The sequence below is a fragment of the Taeniopygia guttata genome, chromosome 18, assembly GCF_048771995.1.
Source record: "Taeniopygia guttata chromosome 18, bTaeGut7.mat, whole genome shotgun sequence".
Classification (NCBI taxonomy): Eukaryota; Metazoa; Chordata; class Aves; order Passeriformes; family Estrildidae; genus Taeniopygia; species Taeniopygia guttata.
The window spans coordinates 6,794,595-6,815,590 of NC_133043.1; the positions used below are offsets into that span (position 1 = coordinate 6,794,595).

The 20,996-nt window shown below is 41.6% G+C and overlaps 1 protein-coding gene across 1 annotated transcript in view; it reads right to left on the reverse strand.

Annotated features, from left to right (window-relative positions):
• Positions 1 to 20,996, reverse strand: part of TBCD (tubulin folding cofactor D) — a 109,901-nt gene that overhangs the window by 34,853 nt on the left and 54,052 nt on the right. The window contains exons 17-24 of the mRNA XM_032751706.3: positions 18,984 to 19,013; positions 15,672 to 15,757; positions 11,927 to 12,007; positions 11,130 to 11,203; positions 10,175 to 10,292; positions 9,299 to 9,359; positions 7,912 to 7,934; positions 37 to 68 (exon numbers count right to left, since the gene is read on the reverse strand). Of these exons, the coding sequence (XP_032607597.2) occupies positions 37 to 68; positions 7,912 to 7,934; positions 9,299 to 9,359; positions 10,175 to 10,292; positions 11,130 to 11,203; positions 11,927 to 12,007; positions 15,672 to 15,757; positions 18,984 to 19,013 (505 nt within the window). The remainder of the gene's footprint in view (positions 1 to 36; positions 69 to 7,911; positions 7,935 to 9,298; positions 9,360 to 10,174; positions 10,293 to 11,129; positions 11,204 to 11,926; positions 12,008 to 15,671; positions 15,758 to 18,983; positions 19,014 to 20,996) is intronic.

A 20,996-nucleotide genomic window follows, 5' to 3' on the forward strand; every position in this document is an offset into this window, starting at 1 on the left:
CCTCTCGTGCTGTCACACCCCAGCCATGGTACTTACCAGCTGGTCTCATCAGTTCTCCACCTAAACCCCTGCAAAGCAGAAACAGCCTTCAGACAACAACCCACCACAGGCAACCTCAGTGTACATTGCCCACAGTGAGGCAAAAGGCACCTCAAAACCATTTCAGAATGAAAGCAGAGCACAAAATACCCACAGTTTTCTGTTTGATCAACTCTGCTTCCTTCTAAATCAACTATTCTTGACTTCAACATGATTAATACAAACCTCTCCTGAATATTAAGATTTCTTCTTGCCAAAATGCACTCCTGGTCTTCCTAATTTTTAATGCGAAAAATAACAAGACTGTCAAGTTCATTTTGCTTTTCTTTTCACTTGCTTCAGGAACATTCCAAACCCATGAGACTGGCCAAAGGACTTTCCAGTCATACAGTCTCTACCAGCTTCTGATTTCCACAAATGTAAAGGAACCAGATGCAATTTTTGAATAAAATCATCATTTCTGTAAAACTAAGCAGAAACTTCCCTTCCCAGTTCCCATTTTCACATGTGTCAGCTGCTTTCCTCTCCTGGTGAGATCTATCACCCTTCTCCGTTCCTGCCCAAGCCCCCTCCCAGGCGATTTTGTGTTTATCACCACAGCAGAAAAGGGAGAGAAACAAATGGCTCAAACTACTTCAGATCCTCCTGAGGCAAAGGTGTGTTCCTCAAGGATGGTTTCACCAGCTCAGACCTCAGCCCAGTTCCTCTGTCTGAACATGAGCCTGGCCAGTAACAGCACTGGGAGGAGAAAAATCTGAACTGGGCAGAAAAGAGGGGAGAGGGAAAAGCACCCTGGAAATGGCAGGGCCTGTTTGCATTCTTTGGCTTCTCCTGACCCCACTGAGAGTGTCTGCTGCTTGTCTGGATATTCAGCCCCAAGGCAATGCCTGAGGTGTTTCACTCAGTGTCACCCTCTGTGGCTTCACTGCTCCATTTTGTGAACCTTTGACCTCCCCTTCTTTTGGAGATTTCCTCCCTTGACTCCTTATTGTCTCCCTTCACTTCTGCTGGAATATTTCCTCCCTGAGGTGTGCCAAACCCTTAATCACCTGTTTGCATGTCCATGCTCTGGCAGAAACTCCCAGCAAGGGGAGCAACAACAAAGACTTGTTTACTTGCTTGTTGTTTTTTGTTTATTTTAAACATTTTCTTCCCTCCTCTCCTTGTCCCTGCCCACAATAAAATTAGTAGCTGTGCTCAGAAGGCCAGCTTAGCAATCCTAACAGCTCTAACAACTTTGTTCTCCAATATATCCCTTTGTATGAGCTTCAAAAGCCTGAACATTTTAAACAGGTTTTTCCATTCCACACGAGCAGGTCCCTTCTGTAATATGCTCTGGGTTTCTGACTGCTCAACAATTTCATTGGTGTTTCAGGTAACACAGAGATGCCAACTCCACAATATTCTTATTTGCCATAGGTCAGCACTTCCTTTAATTGAGAAACTTTTGCTTTCCACGTTTAATATATATTAGGTTTAATTTAATAATCCCCAGCTCAGTTTATCATTGTAGGAAGCAAGCATAGATTCTACATCCTCATGCTGATAAGGTCTGTGTAGTCTACCCCACCTTCCTGCCATGCTGTCTGCTCTCCAGCTCCTAAAAAATTTAAATTAGAAGACAAAAAAAGTGATGCAAGGAGGCGAGACAGCAGCAAAAACAGGTGACTGATGTGGCAAGCCTTGCTTCCTCTTCCACACTTCTTCTCCCCTTCATTTTGCCTTCACCCATTCCTTGCCTTTTGTCTGCTGCCTTACTGCAAATGAGTAGAAAATAATCACCTTGCAAATGTGTTTGGTGTGCAGAAGTCTGCTGATGCAGGGATTCAGATATGGACTGCTCTGTTCCAACTACAAAGCAAGAACTGACTCACAAAGGCTGCTCCTCTCCATTTCCTTGCACTGCCAAGAAGGAAGTCAGGCCACTTCAAGCTGTGCTGGTGGTAATAATTTGAGTGCTATCCCTTCCTCTGGCGTTTCACCAACTCCATTTCAATTCAGAGCCTCTCTGAGGATTGCTGTCCCCATGCAAGAATGCAGAAAGGTGACAAGGATTTGCATAGCAACTTTTCCAAGTGGCCCAAACTCCAATCCAGTCCCTCTCGGTGGCACCATGACCTGTGTGTGCTCCTCTGCAAAGCTCCCAGAGGTGGTTCTGGCCCAGACATTCTCTGTGTCCACCAACATAGCTGATCTTATTCTCCCTTTCCACAGCTCATGCATATTCCACTTTTAAGAACCAAGAATTCTATCATAATCCAAGATCTTTCCTCAGCCAGTGCTTAGTTTGTCAAACATGATGCACATCTTTCTATTAACTTTATCTCACTCCACAGTATTTCACTAAATTAAAAAGATACAGATCTACCTAATTCAGAGATTCTGGATTTTGCTGTACAGTCAGTATTCCTTCTTTTTTATTCCAAAGACACATCCACAAGTTGCATCACATTATTAGACGTACTTGTTTCAAGCTTTAATTATTAATTCAATTTGCAAATTGAGTGATGCGGTGCCCGGGCTCCACAAGCTCCTGAGCACTCCTTCCTGTGTGCAGCTCCACAGCAATGCTTCTCTCCTAGAAACATCCTGGGATGAATCACAATTTATGTGTGGAAAATAAAATATATAATCCCTTGCAGAGCTGACAAATTAACATTACTGACCTAAGAATGACAGTATCTATTTTATAATTACATTGGCTTGAATCACAACCAGTGACAGTGCTGTTCTCAGGGCATAAAGAAGTTCAAAGCACTTCTGTGAATTTATTTTTTTTAATTAATTTAAGCCTGCTGCTTTTTGTGTGAAAGCCAGAATTCCTCTTTAAGATAATAAAAATAACAGTAACTGAAGCTGTTTAGAATAAAAAAGCATCTATGTTTTCCCAGATATTCAAATCTGAAGCTAGAAGTATTGGAATAGCTGAAGAGATTCCATTGTGAATGCTGGGTTTTGGGAAAGCTGAGAAGATGTATTTCACTTCCACATGAACAGCAACCAAGCATTTTTTTTGGGAACTCTTTGTCCAAACAGAACTGAGGTATCTTTAAAGATCCAGGTTGCACATTCCCTGGGTTTTGGAGGTACAGAATGGCTTTATCAGAGGGTACACCAGGGAGAAAGGGAAACCCTTGAGCACAGCTGAATAGGTTAACAAAGTTAACAAAGTTTTCATGGCCAACCCTTCAAGATGCACAGAATAAACCACACTGACACGAGAAACAGCAACTTTTAGGCTACTGTAAATTGGTATCCCACGTTGTAGTCTAACATCAGAATGCTACAGGTGAAATCCTGGTTCTATGGAAGTAAAAGTTTTCCCAGTGAGTGGCAGAACTTCACCTTTTAAGTCTTCAGAGCACCGTGCAGCACAATCTCACAGAGCCACCCAGGCCATGGATGCATAAAACCCTCTGAACTTGGATGAGCTTTGTTGCAAAGCTGGAATTCTTTACTGATTAAGCTCATATGCCTAAAAAAAAACCTCTTTTAGAGGGAGATGCATGCCAAGAAACACATTTGCCCTGAAACCATCAAGATCAGTTACAACCTTCAAGGTCTTTGAAATGAGATGAGTTTCTCTTTTGCCCAGCACCTGTCAACACCTGCGGGCTCCCTTAACTCCGCTGGAAACGCCGAAACTCGGAAAGTGCCGCTTCAACTGCCACTGGCTGCCACTCCAAGCTCCTAAATCTGCTGGGCTGCCACAGCTGACGTGCTCCACACCCAGGCAGGCTGTGAGAGGCTGCAGGGATGAGCTCAGAGCAAGGCTGGGTGTGCAGCACGTCGCAGGCACCGCGCTGCCCGGCGTGGGAGGCGCTGACGAACATCCAACACCCCGACACTGGGATGGGACGGGAGCCTGGGGGGCCGAAGAACAACAGCATCTGCCGAGACACAAAGTGCACTGCAACCACCTGCAGGCAGCCCTGCACTGCCAGAGCCACTCCTGATCTTCTGGGCACTCAGAACTGGCCACAAAGAAAGCTAAAAGATATTCCAAACTGGGGGAATGGAAAAACCAGAAACTTCTACGGACACTGAAGAGTTTGATCTGGAGCCTTAGGAGAAGCTTAGATTGATGTAAAAATACAATACACAGATATAAAGTAGAAAAATAATAACTTATATTTCTGTAGTTGTAAGAAAGAATATGCCTTAAGTAAGAAAGGTGAAGGGTTTATAATGCAGAAGTGTGGTTGTATGGAATAAACTAAAGATTTAGAAGTTACAATACAAGCATATATGTGCCTGTGAGAGAGAAGCCCACTCGGCAAATTATCCAGTGCAGTAAAATTAAGCAAAGGTGATAGGTTAGAAAAGCAAAATAAATTTTGTGGCAATTGTCTATTGGTTTAGAAAGTTCCATATTGCCTTGTAACAAAGAATTTGTGATTATTAATGAGCTAAAGCCGACTGCTGGCTCCTCTAAAATCTCAAGGCCTCTGTGATTGACACTTATCTGAGCAATAAATTGTTCTTAGCCTGAAAATAGTCCCATCCCTTCATCTCTAGTGGCAACAATAATACTGAACATCGGTTCAGCTGAAGAGTCACTCAAGAACCTCAGACCAGATGAGGCAGTTTCAGAGAATCTTAAAACAACTACTGTTAAAATACTGTTTTTTAAAGACTTTTCGTATTATTGAATAACAGAATTATTTAGGTTGGAAAAGACCTTTATAAGATCATTGAATCCAACCACTGCCAAGACCAACCTAACCCTTTCATCATGTATTTTAAACCTTTTAAACTTAAACCCTTTTAAGACCTCTTTTATTTATGTTACAAGCTTTTAAACCAAACCCTTTTTAACACATCTTCTAAATGTGTTAAAACCTTTTAAACTAAACCCTTTTGTAACCCTTTTAAATCTAGGTTTTCACAGCTGGTAAAAACCAGGGATGGTGACTGCACCACTGCCCTGGTTACCTGTGCAAGGGTTGCACAAACCTCGGAGTGAACTATTTTTTTCCAACATCAATTTAAACCTTCCCTGGTGCAGCTTAAGGCCATTTCCTCTTTCCTATCATTTGTTACTTAAGAGAAAGAGTTTTGAAAATGAGTCCAAGGTCTCAGATGCACAACAGCAATAGATCTGCTACCAAAAAAAAAAAAAAAAAAAAAAAAATATATATATATATATATAGCTACTAACCATGATGGTGCAGTGGAAGCAGGATGGAAATCAGGCTGACTACTGACTGTGTTTAAACCAGCAGAGTGATTTGCTAACCCAAGTAACACAGCTGAAGGCAACAGATGCCACAAGTTTTCATCTTAGGTTTTTATACATAAAAACACCATTTAAAATAAATAAAACACAGCACAATTTTTGTAACTTTATAACCTGCACAGCCCTAAACAGGCACAGGAGGCAGATGCTCTACAGGGCATGGTTTGCAAATGCCTTGGTGTAACCCCCACACAGAAACCCAGAAACTCCTGCACTACCCACAGCTGGAAGTGCACATGCAAATGCTGAGAGCAACCAGCTCCTCCAGACAAACCAGTGCATCAGATGTGTCAGGATCCAGGCTAATGGCAGGAAGTACACTCTGATGTGCCTGGACTTGCAGGCTCCTTTGTACTATGGTAAACCCAAAAAGGACTTCTGCAGGAGGACAGAAATACTTGTATTAAAAAAAAAAAAAAAGGTAATATGGGAGAAGATGGGATTTTCTACAATTAGCATAAATACATCTGAGTGCTTCGAGTATATTGAAAACTGAGACTGGCTGCAGTAGAACTCAAAACAGGACTGTGTAAAGGATAATTCATGGCCATTTGTCAAAATCAGGGTAAAGATGCTGCAAGAATTGCTGAACAAAAGAAGATGTTAGTGCAGCTCTCTGAATGTCTCCATTACAGCTCTTTGGTTTTCTCTTGTTTGACTTGAGGTCCTTAGGGATGCAACAGAATCAGACAACCAAGAAACTCATGACCCATTTTCCACCTAAAAATTTATAAATTGCAACTTTGTAAAAAAATATTTTAAAACCCCAAAATCCAGCATTTCTACAGTTTGCTTTCTTTTCCCTTTCTCAGAGGGCAAAAAATTTTCTAGAACAGCTTGATCACAGTATTAAAATTCCTGCAGTCCCTGACAAGGCTGTTTAGTGGCCAGAAGTAAAAGCAAAATATCTAATAAACAGCTGAGACATGTGGCCAGATGCTATTTGTTTGTACAGTTTAAAAACTTGAAATACAAATAAAAAACACAGGTTTTCAACATTCCTCCAAGATGTTGTTAACACTGAAAATTCCCGGTAGCAATTTCTCAAATGGAAATCTTTGGAATATTATGTGCAATAATTACTCATCAAGAAACAAGTTTGGCTTGTTCCACTAAATGCTTGCCCAGCAACACTCAAATTGTTGGTTTGTTTTTATAACCTAGTTTATTTTTCTTGTCCCATTTTAAAATATTTTGTGCACACTGCTATTTTACAATATGGATTAGGGCAGATATCTCTGTCTCAGCTAAGTATGAGAGCAAACAGCAGTGAATCAATCCTGCTTGGAGTTCATTGGAACTCTTATCTAGAACAAAACCATTTCTGTAGGCATCTTATAAATACCATTAAGTGCAAGAAGTGCACATTATGACAAAAACAAATTACACCCAAGCTCCACCCTGACATTAAAGAATTTATGGAAGCCAAGAGAGCCACCCACAAAGACATGAATATACAGTATCAGCACTAAGCCTATTCCAGCCCAAGCTCACTCCAGGCTGGAAGTGCCACATTTCTCTAAATGACCCCTCAAGAAGTAAATTTTATCATTTTTTTCAGAAAGCTTAATGATTAAAAAAGCTTGCATAAAAATGTTTAACCCATAATTAATAATTACATAAAAAAACTAGCTCAGGTTTACTGGTTTCAGGTAAGGCACGTGTGAAGAAGTGAACTAAAAATGACAAAAAGTATCAGTTAAAAGAGGAAAAACCCTCACTTGCATATACAGCTATTAGGGAATACAAGTCATTATAGTTTGATTTCCTTAAATTTATTAGCAAACTCTGAAGTCACACACCAGTTTTAATTCACATTTACTTAACAGCTCTTTGAGCAATATCCCTTAATTTCCTGGAAGCTTCAACAAATAGGAAATGAAAAACACCTTAGTGAAAACTCATTTACATTTTCTTTGTCGCAAGAGATGAAAAATTGCCCTGAACCTTTTGCAACGCTCCTGTCCTGCTTGTCACACAGGATGGAGAAAGGAATTCTGGAAGTCAGAGAGAAGCTGACAGGAAAAAAAAGGGGAAAAAAAAGGGAAAAAAAAAGGGGAAAAAAAAGGAAAAAAAGGGAGGAAGGAAAAGGGGAAAAAGGGAGGAAGGAAAAGGGAAAAAAGGGAGGAAGGAAAAGGGAAAAAAGGGAGGAAGGAAAAGGGAAAAAAGGGGAAAAGGGGAAAAGGGGAGAAGGGGAAAAGGGGAAAAGGGGAAAAGGGGAAAAGGGGAAAAGGGGAAAAGGGGAAAAGGGGAAAAGGGGAAAAGGGGAAAAGGGGAAAAGGGGAAAAGGGGAAAAGGGGAAAAGGGGAAAAGGGGAAAAGGGGAAAAGGGGAAAAGGGGAAAAGGGGAAAAGGGGAAAAGGGGAAAAGGGGAAAAGGGGAAAAGGGGAAAAGGGGAAAAGGGGAAAAGGGGAAAAGGGGAAAAGTAAAAGATTTGGGGCTCATTAGCTCAAGGCCAGTTCTGCAGCCCCCTATGAACTCTCTGCCTCTGCAGACAAAGCACCTGAGGGACTGGGGTGGGTGTCACTAATTGTGCAAAACACCACCCACCCCCCCCTTCCCAGATCCTGGTTTCATTCCTTTTAACTGAGATTTTCCAAGATGAAAAATGATGGGTTTGCATCTTTTTCTTACCTGTACAACTGACGACTGCAAAGCTGGGGGGAAAAAAGTAACACATATTTTAATTGAGTTTGTTTGATCCAAGTGTTTTCATTTTTCCCTCATGTACTGTGAGCTGTGCAAAACTTCAGTTAATTTAAAAAATATTATTCAAAGGGAAAACCTCTTTTAAACAACTTCTCTATATCCATTTGAACTTTGTTTTCAAAACAAAAACAACATAACACATTTGTAAAACACTAATTTCCTGAATTCTAAACTCAAGTTGCTCCTGCAAATACCCTGGAAGCCAGTTTGGCTTTTTAAAACAGATTTGTTTTCCACCACTGGTCCTTTTAATTTGATGATAGACTGCATTGTCTGACCACTGAAAATAACTTTGGAAGCTACAGACTGAATAGAAAAAACTTAACCAAAGGCTTAAATGTGACTGAAAAATTGTACTTCATTCTTAATGTTACAGCAAGCCACTGTAAAAAAATCAGAGATTATAGTATTTCTATGTAGTAAAAGCCAAAAAAAACACTGATTGTTTAAAATTGAGAGTTTATGCAACTGCATCACAACTTAAGGCCACTGTAAATGCAGAGATGTGCTGACCAAGCTTTCAGGCATTTCAACATGAGAAAATTAAAGGAGGACAAAGGTGATTTTTCAACCTGTGGCAGCAGCTCTGAGCTGTGCCCAGAATTAAACAGGCATCTGTGGGCTTTGGTGGGTGAAGGGTGAAGTCTGCCAGCACATCAGAGCTGGCACTAAAGGTCCTACAGATCCTGCAGGAACAGCAGGAGCTGAATATTGTCTGGAGTATTGTCTGTTCCGTGCTGAAAAACCCAACAACATGGGATGACTGTACATGAAAGGGACAAATAAAGCAAAATTATCTCCACAGAAGTATCTGGAAGTGCTCTGAGCAGGACTAGTTTAATTTAGCATAGGCAGAGATATAGACAATGCATCAACTGAAATGCAGAATATGACTTTTGAGGGCTACAAACATTATGGATGTTATGATGGATTAATTATGGATGCAGGGACAAGGAATGGGTTCACCAGATGTCCCCTGAGCACAGTTACCCCAAGGCCAGTCAGGAGGATAAAGGGGGAGCAAAAACAGAGGGAAAAGGAACCAAACAACCCCCTGAGGCATTTCAGAAATGTAATTTCAGCATCAGAGCTGGGGGTTCAGCAAGAGGCAGAAGAGCCCCCAGTGTCACTGTGTAAGACACAGGGTCCAGGACAAACTCCTGTCCCAGAGTCTGGGGGTGTCCAAAGCACCAGGACAAGGCTCACTCTTGACAGGGTTGAGGAAAGTGGAGAACAGCTGCCTTCATTGTAAATCTGTGCTAAAAATCATGCAGCATTCGAAGTTAAAAACAGATTTATGCTGGCTACAAACCTCTTGGTGAATTTGCTTGAGCCCCTCCAACGATTTTTCAGTGAAAAAGTATGTGACAGATCTGTAAAAGTATACAAAATTTTTAATACAGATTTCCTCATCATGCTGTAAATATTTTTTCCATAATGTCACTGTACTTTCAAACAAAAAACCAATAATTTGATTTTCAAATATGCTCCACAGAAACATGCAATATTTATTTTTAAATAGTTCAGCAAACATAACAACAGAAATTCTTTCCTTATCATACAGAAAACTATTTCAAAAGGCTTACAAAAAAATCAGAGTCACTTCCTAGAACATTATAATTGCCACTACACTGATAACCCTTCTCAGCTCAGCTGTATTTTTAGACTCCAACACTTCTGTGATTTTTCCATCTATTTCAAGGACTTCCAACTACTAAAAATGATCTGTTTTTCTTGACCTTGAACAGAAATTCTTTTGATGGACACTGCTGGCAAATGTGTGTTCAAATATACAGATATACCTTTACATATACCTGGAGCAGCATTCATAATCAGTGTAACTCAATGAGCTACTTGAGGTTTTTCTCCAACCCTGAAGACAAAACTGTCCCTACCCAGGAAGGCAGAACACTTACAGGGAAAGAGGAATTAATCTGCATTTAACTGATCACGTTCAATTCTCCACGTAAGGCAGCAAATGATCTCCCTTTCCTAATTATGAATTTAAGGCTGAAGTCTTAAATCACTGACTAAAACGTGAAAGCTCAGCATCACTCATAAAAACAGACAAAAACTCAATGGAAACCCAGTTCAGTGAGATGAAGATTTCCATAATTATACTCAGGAAGCTTTTAATAGACCAGACATGAAAGGAAAATTTATAGTCTAGATAATGATGCATTAATACCTATTATTCTCTTGTGCCAGTTTACACAGAGCATGGGTGATCTCAGCACAGGCAAGGATTGCCCCATGGCGTGTGTGCAGATCTGAGCCCACTGATAAAGGCAGAAGTCTTGGCAAAACTGAAAGAGATTAAATAATTAATTTATTACTTTTTAAACAAAGCACAGTGGCAGATCACAGCTCTAAATGTAATTTTGCCTGCCTAGAAAGAACACTGGAAAAGCATTTCTGTAGAGTCAAGTATCCTGGCAAATTTGTGACAAACAAGTTTTAATGAATTAAATTCTGACAAACCACATTGAGCTGTTTTATACTCCCAACCACGTCCCTGGCTGGAGCAAATAAACAACATTGCTTTTGGGCACTGAGCTGGCTGAGCAGGCAGGGGGTGGGATTTTATTTCCATGGGAAGTGGCACCTCCCTGGACCACGACAGGAGCCCAGGCAAGGTCTGCACTGCAGATTCTCTGGGCTTGGGCACTGCCTTCAGCCACATGAAAAATCTGCCAGGATTTTCCAGACCTCAGGATCTGCAATGGGCTCAGCCAAGGACCCTGGGCTCATGCTAAGAAATATCTGGTTACACACAGAGTCAGAAAGGAATTCTTCTGCAGGTGTCAGGCTGGACAAGACAAAACAGATCCCCCACCCTTTACAACATCAAAGCAAGAGCTGGGAATTGGAGGGGTAGCTGCTGGAGTTGCTCCCACACAGCTGCACCCCTTTATTCACCTCAGAACCAGCAGAGTTCAGTGCAGCCAGCCTATCAAATGCCCCAGAAAAAATACAACCTGACAGTAATTTATAATTTCTGTATAAAACCGAAAAACCAGTAAAGCCTCACTGTATTAAGTGGCAGAGGAAATCTTAATTTTTATTAAGTAGATTTATTAGTTCTTTGTAGGTTTGTCCTGCCTAAGCTCAGCCTGGCTGGGCAGAGCTCAGCTGGTACCTACCCACGTTTGCCATGTACTCAGGGGCCTGGGGAGTGATGTTATGCAGAGCTTTGGTGGAAAGTTCTCGAATAACACTGTAAGAAAGCATTTCTGAGGGTTAGCAAGTCAGCAAAAGCAATGTGTTAAAAAAATAACGTGAGGAAGGGACTTCTGCCCCCAACCAAAACAAATATTCAGAATTACAGTAGTCTCTGTCCATCCTATGCTTCCCCCTGTAAAAAAGCCAACAAAACTTAAGAGCAGCCATGCAGCCACCTTCCAGTGAAGGGAAAAGAGCCCAGAGAGACAAGGGAAAACACCAGTGGGGCTGGTGGAACCTGAGGGTTCCTTCTGGGCACTGGCAGGGACAGTGCAGTAAACTGTGATTATTTCTCATGATGCAAACGATGCTCAGCACTGATAGAATCTCACTTGTGTGATATGTACACATTTCAATCTCCATGAACACTGAATTGTGAGTAAGCACCATCTCTATGCATGAAATCTGCTTTAATTAGGATAATTGTATGGTGACAGTGTTTACCCCTCACATACACTATATACCGTATTAATGGGTTTTATTAATCTATTAACAGATTGAGGTCATGGCCAAAAGACAGAATTCATAAACCTGCTTAAGTGACATTCTGCTTGGGAGGAACAGATTATATCACCTACTACTTGCCCAGTTCCCTTCAGTCAAATGCTGCTGCAAAGCCAGGTGTGAGTAAAATGTACAAATATAATCTACAAAACCAGGAAAATCTATGCAGAACAGTCACCTCCTGGATATTAATAATTAGATTTTATGAGCTTACCTATCCCAGTGGTTAATCTTCATGTTAACTAAATGATCAATCATTGGCTGTGTATACTCAGGAAAGCCAGCAATATACACACTGAAAAAGGAAAAAACCAGATATAGATTAGAAATATAGTCCAGAGACAGAAAGTACAGAACCAATATTTGTGTGCATTTTAGCACAGTCTGTTCCAAAGGTTTAAATGCTCTGGTTTTAAGCCAACCAAAAATTTACTTAAATATGCCTTCTCCTGAAGAATATACAGCTGAATGAGAGGATAGGGAATATTCTGAATTATTGAAAAAACTTAAAATCACTTCTCTAAAACTTTCAGATTGTTTCTAAAACCTTCTCTACATACAACAAGCTTGACATTCAATCCCATTGTTACATTCCAGAAAATCCAGATGTGTAGATTAACTTGAATAATAATTTCAGATTGGAGAAACACATCACTGATATCAACTACAAGACAGAGGAGAAATAAATCGCAGAAATGTGTTACATCTTCATAAACAAATTGGTCCAAAATGGAAAAAGGGTTTTCCACTTGTCCTTTCTAAAAACCAAACATATGCAGAAAGTGAATTGTGACAAAAGCAGTGGAAGCTGCAGAGCTCAGGTGTGAGGTGGAAGGAACAGCATTACCTAACTCACAGCCACACTTCAAATCTTCAGAAGCATCAGCTATGGAAAGCCAAGGTCAACACAAGTGAAGGGAAATGTTTTTTCAGTGCATCTGATGAGTGTTAAATCACCTTGGGAAGCCCAACAATCAGCAGGACTGTTTGTGCCAGAAGGGCACAAAGGGACTCATGGATTACCTTCATTTCACCCTTCCAGATCTTTTGAGTGATTAACTCTGCAGCTATAATGGTGCTCCACTGATATACCTCTGTGCAATCAGAAGCAAACAAAGAGAAAAACCAAATACTGCCACATGCTCCTGTCCTGATATCTATGAAATTCATCAGAGAGGGAATCCTTAAATCCACAGCCAGACCTCAGTTACTTGAACCAACACTGGACACAGAAGCAGCCTCAACTGAGCCTAGAGAAGGATTTGACACTTGGTTCAAATTGTTGATGGCAGCAGAGATATAAAGATATATAAAATATAATATAAATATAAAATTCATATCTCTAGGTCCTTTCCCTGCTCTGCAGGAGTCCACAATAACAGGTGTAGCTAAATCCCACTTTTAGTTTTAGTTTATAATTATCTTTAACTACAGTCCTTATCTCCTGTGCCCTACTGAGAATTTAATGCAAGAAGCCTTGCATACAAGTCTGTATTTCCTGATGACAGTGCTCCTTAGATTTCTGTATCCCACTCAGTTAAGCAGCTTTTTCCTTAACTCTGCTTGTACCAAGCTCAGAACTCTTGGAATCACATCATCTCTTTACTGCCAGTTCATATTAAATCCATTTCCTCGACCTCCCATCCTCAGAAATGTATTATGATATTTGAGCTGAATCCTCCAAATACCATCAGCAAGAAGGGCACCCAGCAGGAAAACCTGCATTAAAATATTTAGATTTGAAATGCTCTAAACAACTATTTATACACACACACAGAAACAAATATTTGTAAACATACATGACACTGCCCCTTTACTGGGACATCATCATCATCTATGAACCAAATTCAGCTGTAGAAATTGACTTTTTTTTTTAAATAACCTTTTATTGCTCAACATTATCACGGTACTTGTTTTCTGAGTAGCCAAATATGTACTTGGGTGTCTTTTCCTGTAATATTCGTCAGGAAAAAATAAGGAAATCACCAAGTAACTGAAGTATTAACCTAAATTATGACAGCCTGCTTGCAGAGCAGTGTAGTTTTTTGGAAGTAATAGAGTGAATGAGATAGCAAATATTTTACAAAAAATAGTTTGATTAATGGCACTGAAGATGGCTTCAGAGAATTAAGCTTCTAAGTGCATAAGGCTATTTATAAAAAGATTTACAAATTTATTCCTCTTGTTGAACAGTTCAAAGAAAGAAATCAAAATATTTTGATTCGTACGAGTGCTACTTACCTAAGTGAAATATTTTCAGTTAGGTAAGTGGCACTTGTACAAAAACTCTAAAAATCACAATGAAAGAAGTAAAAAAAAAATCTGAATTATCAACTCAGCTCTTGAAAAGTCAGAACATAATCAGTCTGCAAGCCAGAATTACAGAAGAGAGAAAACAAAACCTGCTTTGTCCCTTCTGAGTGGTTTCAATTTTGTATTTGTACAAAAACCCAGAGTTTCAGCAATGCCATGGATGCCATCCACGGGCATCTCGAGCAGCATGGAAACACCGAGCTCCTGCATTTCCCCATCCCCTGTGGGTGGCAGCTCTGGGGAAGGCTGTGGGAGGAGGGTGGGGACCCCAGGAGGGCTGACAGTGGGTAAAAGGTGAAGCTATGAACAGACTGAAATGATTCTGCACAAAAGGGACAATACAGATGTGGACAGATCTGTAAAAAAAAACAGTCAAGGTGAAGACAGAGGATTCCAGTATGAATTATCTTAAAATCTCTCAGTGGATGTGGAAGAGGTTTTACAGCGACTTCTGTGAGCCAGAGAGAAGTTTGAGAAGAGGATCCATGCTCACCCCTGGAAGAATTTTCTACCAAGGTTGTTGACGTAGAAACCAAGAAAGAAAGAAGGATAAATAAGAGAAACCCCCAACTGTTTATTGCAATGAGCACTTTACTTTGGTTGTCTTTCCTGACCAATGAGTAAAGTGTAAACTTATGAGCTTTGTGTATAAAAAGCATACATGCTATAATAAAAACAGTTTGAAGCCATCTGAAAATGGAGCGTGTTCCTTTGGATTGTCTCTGTCTCAACTACAACAAGTGGAAATCACAAATTCGGCAGCGGAGCATGAACCACCATGTACCTGTCTGCTGTTTCTGCTCCCCAAGGACATCACCTGCTCAAACCTTCCTGACCCTGGCTCCTGAGCAGCCCCGGGCAATGTCCTGCCCTGTCTCCTGACTCACCCTCCGTGGGTGCTGCTGGGCTGCTCTCCCCACCCTGGCTCTGGACACAGACTCTGTCTCACACAACTCAAGCCAGAACCAGCCCTTGCTCTTCGTCATTTCCTCGTGAGGAAATGCAATATTCTGCTCCTTCTGGCCATCCCCTTTGGCTCCCAGCTCCCCTGATGTCAGCACTCTGTGTTTCCAGAGCTGACTCTGTATTCAGGTTTATACCCACACCACCCCAGGTTGGGTATTTCCCACCTGCTCTTTGCAGACTGCACTGCAGAGATCAGCTGGGTTTTTCAAACATCACTGCATGCTGTGGCCAGCTTTTCAGTGGGATTTCTGAAACTCTGTGTTTTTGTACCACTCAAGCTAAAGGTCTGTGCGCAGACCAAAAATTCAACAACTTGGGCAAATTGGTTTTTTAAAATAGATATAACCTGATTTTTTCCCCACACATCAGAGTCTGCCATCGTAACAACCTCTCCTTTGATTATAACTCTCCAAACCTCCTCATCTTGTCCAGCCTTGAGCAGCTTAGACAGTTTTGTGCACCTCTTGGCTGCTTCCTCCTCTTAGCCAAGGAAATCATGGCCATGTTTTTACTCTGCCTCAAACGTGATAATCAGGCATCAAAAAAATAAAACCACAATTTTGATTTACTTAAAACCATCAGTATTAGCCAATATTCAGTAAGGTGAGGCAATCAGATAAGAACTTAATTAGGTACAAGAGGTCCCTCATATTTAGGAAAATTAATAATTGGAAACTTACCTTATAGTCAAGTAACAGTTAACTCTGTTACCAACAGCAAAATAATCAGCTGCAGTCAGAATGTCAATGCCATGGGGGAAAGTGCCCTACAAACAAAATATTGCTTTAAAATGTATAATGCGTTCAAAAAAGGCAACATGATTGAAAACAAATCTCCTGCTACTCTCCCAAGCACTGAAAAAATACAATTTAATTTATAGTAAAATCACTTGTACTAGAGACATAAAGGATATTGAATATATAAACAGCAAAATACGTCACTCTGCTTGTGAGTCAGTGATAAACAAGCAAATGGCAGGAGGCAGTAACCTATGCAACAGCTCCCTTCACACCTCCCAGTCATACCAAAATATGTATTTGGCTAATGCATGACTATGTATATACCCAGAAGATGATTTAGAAGGATTTAGATAAACATAAACAAGTTTCTAGTTTATGTGAAGGCACAAGGTGAGCTTAATGAAATATAGAATTAGAGATTTAGCCACCAAAAGGTGCATCACATGTAGAGTACATGGGAATTTCTACTTACACTTCTATTTTATGACTCACTAATGAACTAAAAAATGGGGTTGGTTTGTTTTTAAAATGAACACTGGTTCCCAGCAAAGCCTGAAACACTGAATCCTACTGAAGGACCCCACTTCTGCAATCACTTCTCAAACCAGTCCATTTCTAGAAAATAAATTATCTTTCTGATATTTCCACTTAGAAATCTGCATTTCTGTATGCAAGCGATCCAATTCAGATATTCAGAATTTTATTGGCTCTGGCTGCTTGAACAGAGCATCAGCAGAGGCAGCAGAGCAGCCATGAGCCACGATGAAAAACAAATGGAGAAGAGCCAACTGACACTGGCTCCACTCACTTCCAAAAGGGACACTCAGAGGGTATTAAAACAATGAGGCTCCCTGGAAGTACAGGTTTGGGATGTGATGCAGGTTTGTTTACAGCTCACTCATCCCTTCCACATTAGGATCCAGCCATGCAAAACTAGTGGGAAGTGTCTCTCCATCAGAGAGAATCACTGAAGCAGTTAATCCTGGAAGCAGAGGGAGCTGCCAGCTGCTGCCAAGGTCCTGCTCTGGGAAGCAGAATTCCAGGGCTCCCAAAAAACAAGGCCTGAAATCTGACTGGACCAAGCACAGAGAGAGAATTTATGGCTTATCCAAGCCTGCAAGTCTTGATAACTCAAAGGTAAAATGAGTGCTCTGTCCAAAAGCCCCATGAAACCCTGATTAGGGTCAAAAATGTACATGAGAAACACCTCAGTATGATGTAAGGCCAAAGAGCAAGACACACCATGGCAGATATAAAGATGCACACTCCATGAGGGAAATCTCAGCCAACAATTTGAGTTCTAGCTGCCAGCTGGACCTTGCTGTTTGTTCCCCAGCTGTGAGCGTGCCAGTTGGATGCTATCTCACATAGGGCACGGTGCCACCCAGCCTGTCAGTGAGACAGCATCATTCCTGACTTCAGGAACACAGAGGTCACAGCCAGGAACACCCAACAGCTCCTGTTCCCTCAGAACACTTCAAACTTCTCAATTATAGAAGCTGGTGTTATTAGAGGTACGAGCATTTCTCATTATTTATGCTCAAAAAAATCCTTCAGATTTTTCAAAGCTTCCCCTGACACACAGTGTAAGTGGCATTCTTACAGTGGCTTCTTCTGTGGCCATCAGCAAGCTCTGGATTTGGGACATGTGGAATTACAAAGCTGAAGGAGGCAGGAACCAGGGAACTAGTGAGGACAACCTTTTTCTGCACCTATTTAAGATCAGCATTACTACCTCAGGTGGAGAATATGTCTCCCCTCCTTTCAATTCAGAGAAAGGGTGTCTCTTTCAACACCCTGTGGACTCCATTTTCCTAGGCACCAAGGAATGGTGCCTTCTGACCTTCTGCAGGAACCAGCTGGAGCCTGACAGGTCCTCCATGCCATGAAAAGTCACTGCTTCACTGCTGATGTGCCAAGACAGAGGCTGAAATCATCATCATGTGATGACACATGTGAGTTGTGGGTCAAAGCAGAGTCTGTAAGGAACCTTTCTGGCTGTTGACTAGCATGGACTGTACTCCTCTGATTCAGAAATTTAAAAAAAACACGGATATTTTGCTAGATGGGAGCACTTCTAAACCTGCAGCAGCCAGGAGCCCTCTCTCCCCTGGAGCTAAGTCAGGCTAAAGTGTTATTTACTTTGCACCTAACACGGTGCAATCAGGCTGGGCTGCTGTGTGATGCCCAACCTCCCCAGGGCAGGAACTGCAGACCCAGGAGGAGTCACCCTGGCTTCTGTTTAGCACAGACCCAGCTGGGTCAGGTCACCAAAAATCCCTCCTCTCTTCTTCCCAGTCTTCTTGCACCCTTTCTCTGCTATAAACTTCCTTCTGTCCAGAAATACACACTGAACATGAAGAGATTGTTTAACAGCCCGAGTACTAAAGGAATAAAATTCTGGCTCAGAATACAGAGATTTTCAGGAATGCTGTCAGCATTTTAACTAAGATCCCTGAAAGAGCAGCTTATTGATAACAAAATTGCTTTAACCATGCTCACATGGCCTGCTCTGTTCACAGAACACACTGACTGAACCATTCCTCCCCACACTTTCTCTCTCTCTTAGCTGTATATTCAGCTTTATTAATTCCTGGTGAGAAGCCAGTAAATCCAAGGCTTTACCCTATTTGCTTCTCCTCCAAGTCTGAAAATCAAAGTTGTCTTGAGGATTTAAACTACTTAAATGTTGCTAAGTTACACAGGAACCTACCACAATAGGACTTGGATACCTCCATAAGTACCAGACTTCTCAAAATATCTAGATGGTACAGGAGACAAGCCCAAAAATTGAGTTGAAGACTCTGAAGCCTTGTTTTCTGTGGAACCACCAACTACAGCAGTGATAGCACAGTCCACTTCAGCTGGTCCGATTCTATTGAAAACTAGAAAATCAATGGGAAGAAAAAAAAAAAATCCCCAAATAAAAAACCTGCACTTTTCCTGCTTTAAAAGCACTGTAGTTTCCAGGGTGTACAACGAGCAGCTCAAATGCTGGTTTTGCTCTTCTGAAGCAAAACTGAAAATTACCAGTAAGCTCATTTTCTTCCCAAACTGGAATACTAAAATAAAACTCACACCTCAGAAAAACATTCCACAAGAACTTGCTGCTCATAATGAAAACAATTATTTTGTGACATTCTTTCACTCAATTTTTCCAAAGCCACGGTGTCTAATTTTGATTTTAGGTACTCCATGCTTACAGTAACCTTGGAGGCACAAATGAATGAAGATGCAGGGAAGTCACCATACCTGTCTCCCAACATTCTCCTGGAAGGCAGCCTGAGGAACAGAGAACAAACACACCAAAACGAGTCAGGTTTGCTTTTTGATAAACACCAGATGATGAATTCAAAACACACAACAATATAAATGACCCATGGCTTTTCTGTTTTAAATAAAGTAAACTCTGTCAGTAGAACAAGCCTGCGGGGCTTTTCTGTTTCTGCATCTCCACGTTCTCTGCTCCTGGAGCCCTACGTTGCCTGGCAGCAGTTTGAGAATTCAGGTTTATTAAACTTGTCCCACCCACACAAGTGCTTGGGAGCAGTGACACCAGGCTCGGCCCTAGGATGGAAAGTCAGTGCCTGTAGACAACAGTAACACAGGCAACTCACTCTTGTCTGACTTCAACATCACTTGCTAAGAGTGGGAAAAGTTTAATTCCTTGTCAATGAAAACTTTGGGCAAAAACCATTGAGACTTAAATATTTATCTGCAGGGTACGTGTCTGAAAGCCCACTGAAACACTGGGCTTGTAAAATTTGAAGACAAAATCCATGTATCTCTCTTGTATTTTGCACTAAATAAGCTCAAAATCTTGCAAAAATGCAATGAAAACAACCAGGAAGTTAATCTACCTACTTGTATGGCATACAGAAGAAAACCTGCTTAATTCCCTATTTGAATTTTCTCTCTCTCACAAAAAAAGCCCATTATTTTTATCCCTTTAAAGGCCATAAAATCCTAAGCACTAATAAAAGCTGCTGTAAATTTTAACTCTTAAGAGAGGGGAGATCATTGTTATCTGGACACTTCTCCATGGAACTGCCTCTCTCTCTGCACACACAGCTTTCCAGTGACGGACAACACTCGTTAACTGATATTTAATGGACGGGGGAGAATTTCCAATGTTTGCTGAAACACCACAAGAATTTGGACAACCAGAGCTTCTGTATTTCCCCCACAGCTCCAGCAGCCCTGTGGTAATCTACCTGTGACAACAACAGGTTCAGCTGGCTCCCCGAGGAGGATCACACTCTGACGCCAGCCGGGATGGAGCCGGAGCCTCCTGCACTGCTGCTGCCGGTTCAGGCTCCTGCCTGCAGCCCCTGCACACCTGCCCGGGCAGCTGCAGCTGCTGCTGGCAGCTCAGGGCATGCAGCACAGCCTGGCAGCCCACCTGCTGCCAGCACTGCCCCTGGGCAGCACATCCAGCCGGGATGGGGCAGGAGCTGCGGCTGCAGCGGTGCCCTGCGGCTGCAGCGCTGCCCCAGGGCTGCTCCTTGCTGCTGCTGCTGCAGCCCAGCTGCTGCCACAGGCCTTTTCCCCTCCTCTCCTCACTCCAGGACAGGGTGCCTGGCACTCTGCAGCATTCATTTCTTTCTCCTACCAGCTTTAGGTCCTGGTTTATGCTACCCTATTGTAAATGAAGGCGAACCCAATGGGAAGAAATGATGATATCTGACTCAAGTCAGAAGGCTGAATTATTTCTTTATTACAACTATGCTAAAATACATTCATATACTATATAAAAGGAGGATACTAAAACTACATGCTACTTTCTCTGACTCTAACACAACTTGTGACCCTCTCTGAGAGCCCAGCCTCAGGTGGGTTGGATTGGCCATCAGGCTCAAACAATCCTCACCAGAATCCAACCAAGCACTCACTCCAGGTAAACAATTCTCCAAACACATTCCACATAGGAAAAACAAGGAGCAGAAATAGAAATTGTTTTCTCTTTCATTTCTCTCTGTGCACCTCTATGAAAAATCCTGAGAGGGAGAGAAATGGGCTTGCCACACTACCCTCAATGTATTACTGCAGGCATAGGCTGTGTTTTATGCTATGCACCCCCTGGAGATCAAGCAGATCTCCTTAAGCTGTTATTTGTGCAGCTCTGAGCTCCCCCTTGGTGGAAAGATGGCAGTTAGGTGATCATCTTTTAGCCCATTCCATAAAAAAAAGGTATATTTGGGATGCAGAACATGTTTTCTGGTAACTTTGGTGTATCCAGGTTAGTGGTAGACTGGGTTAACAGTT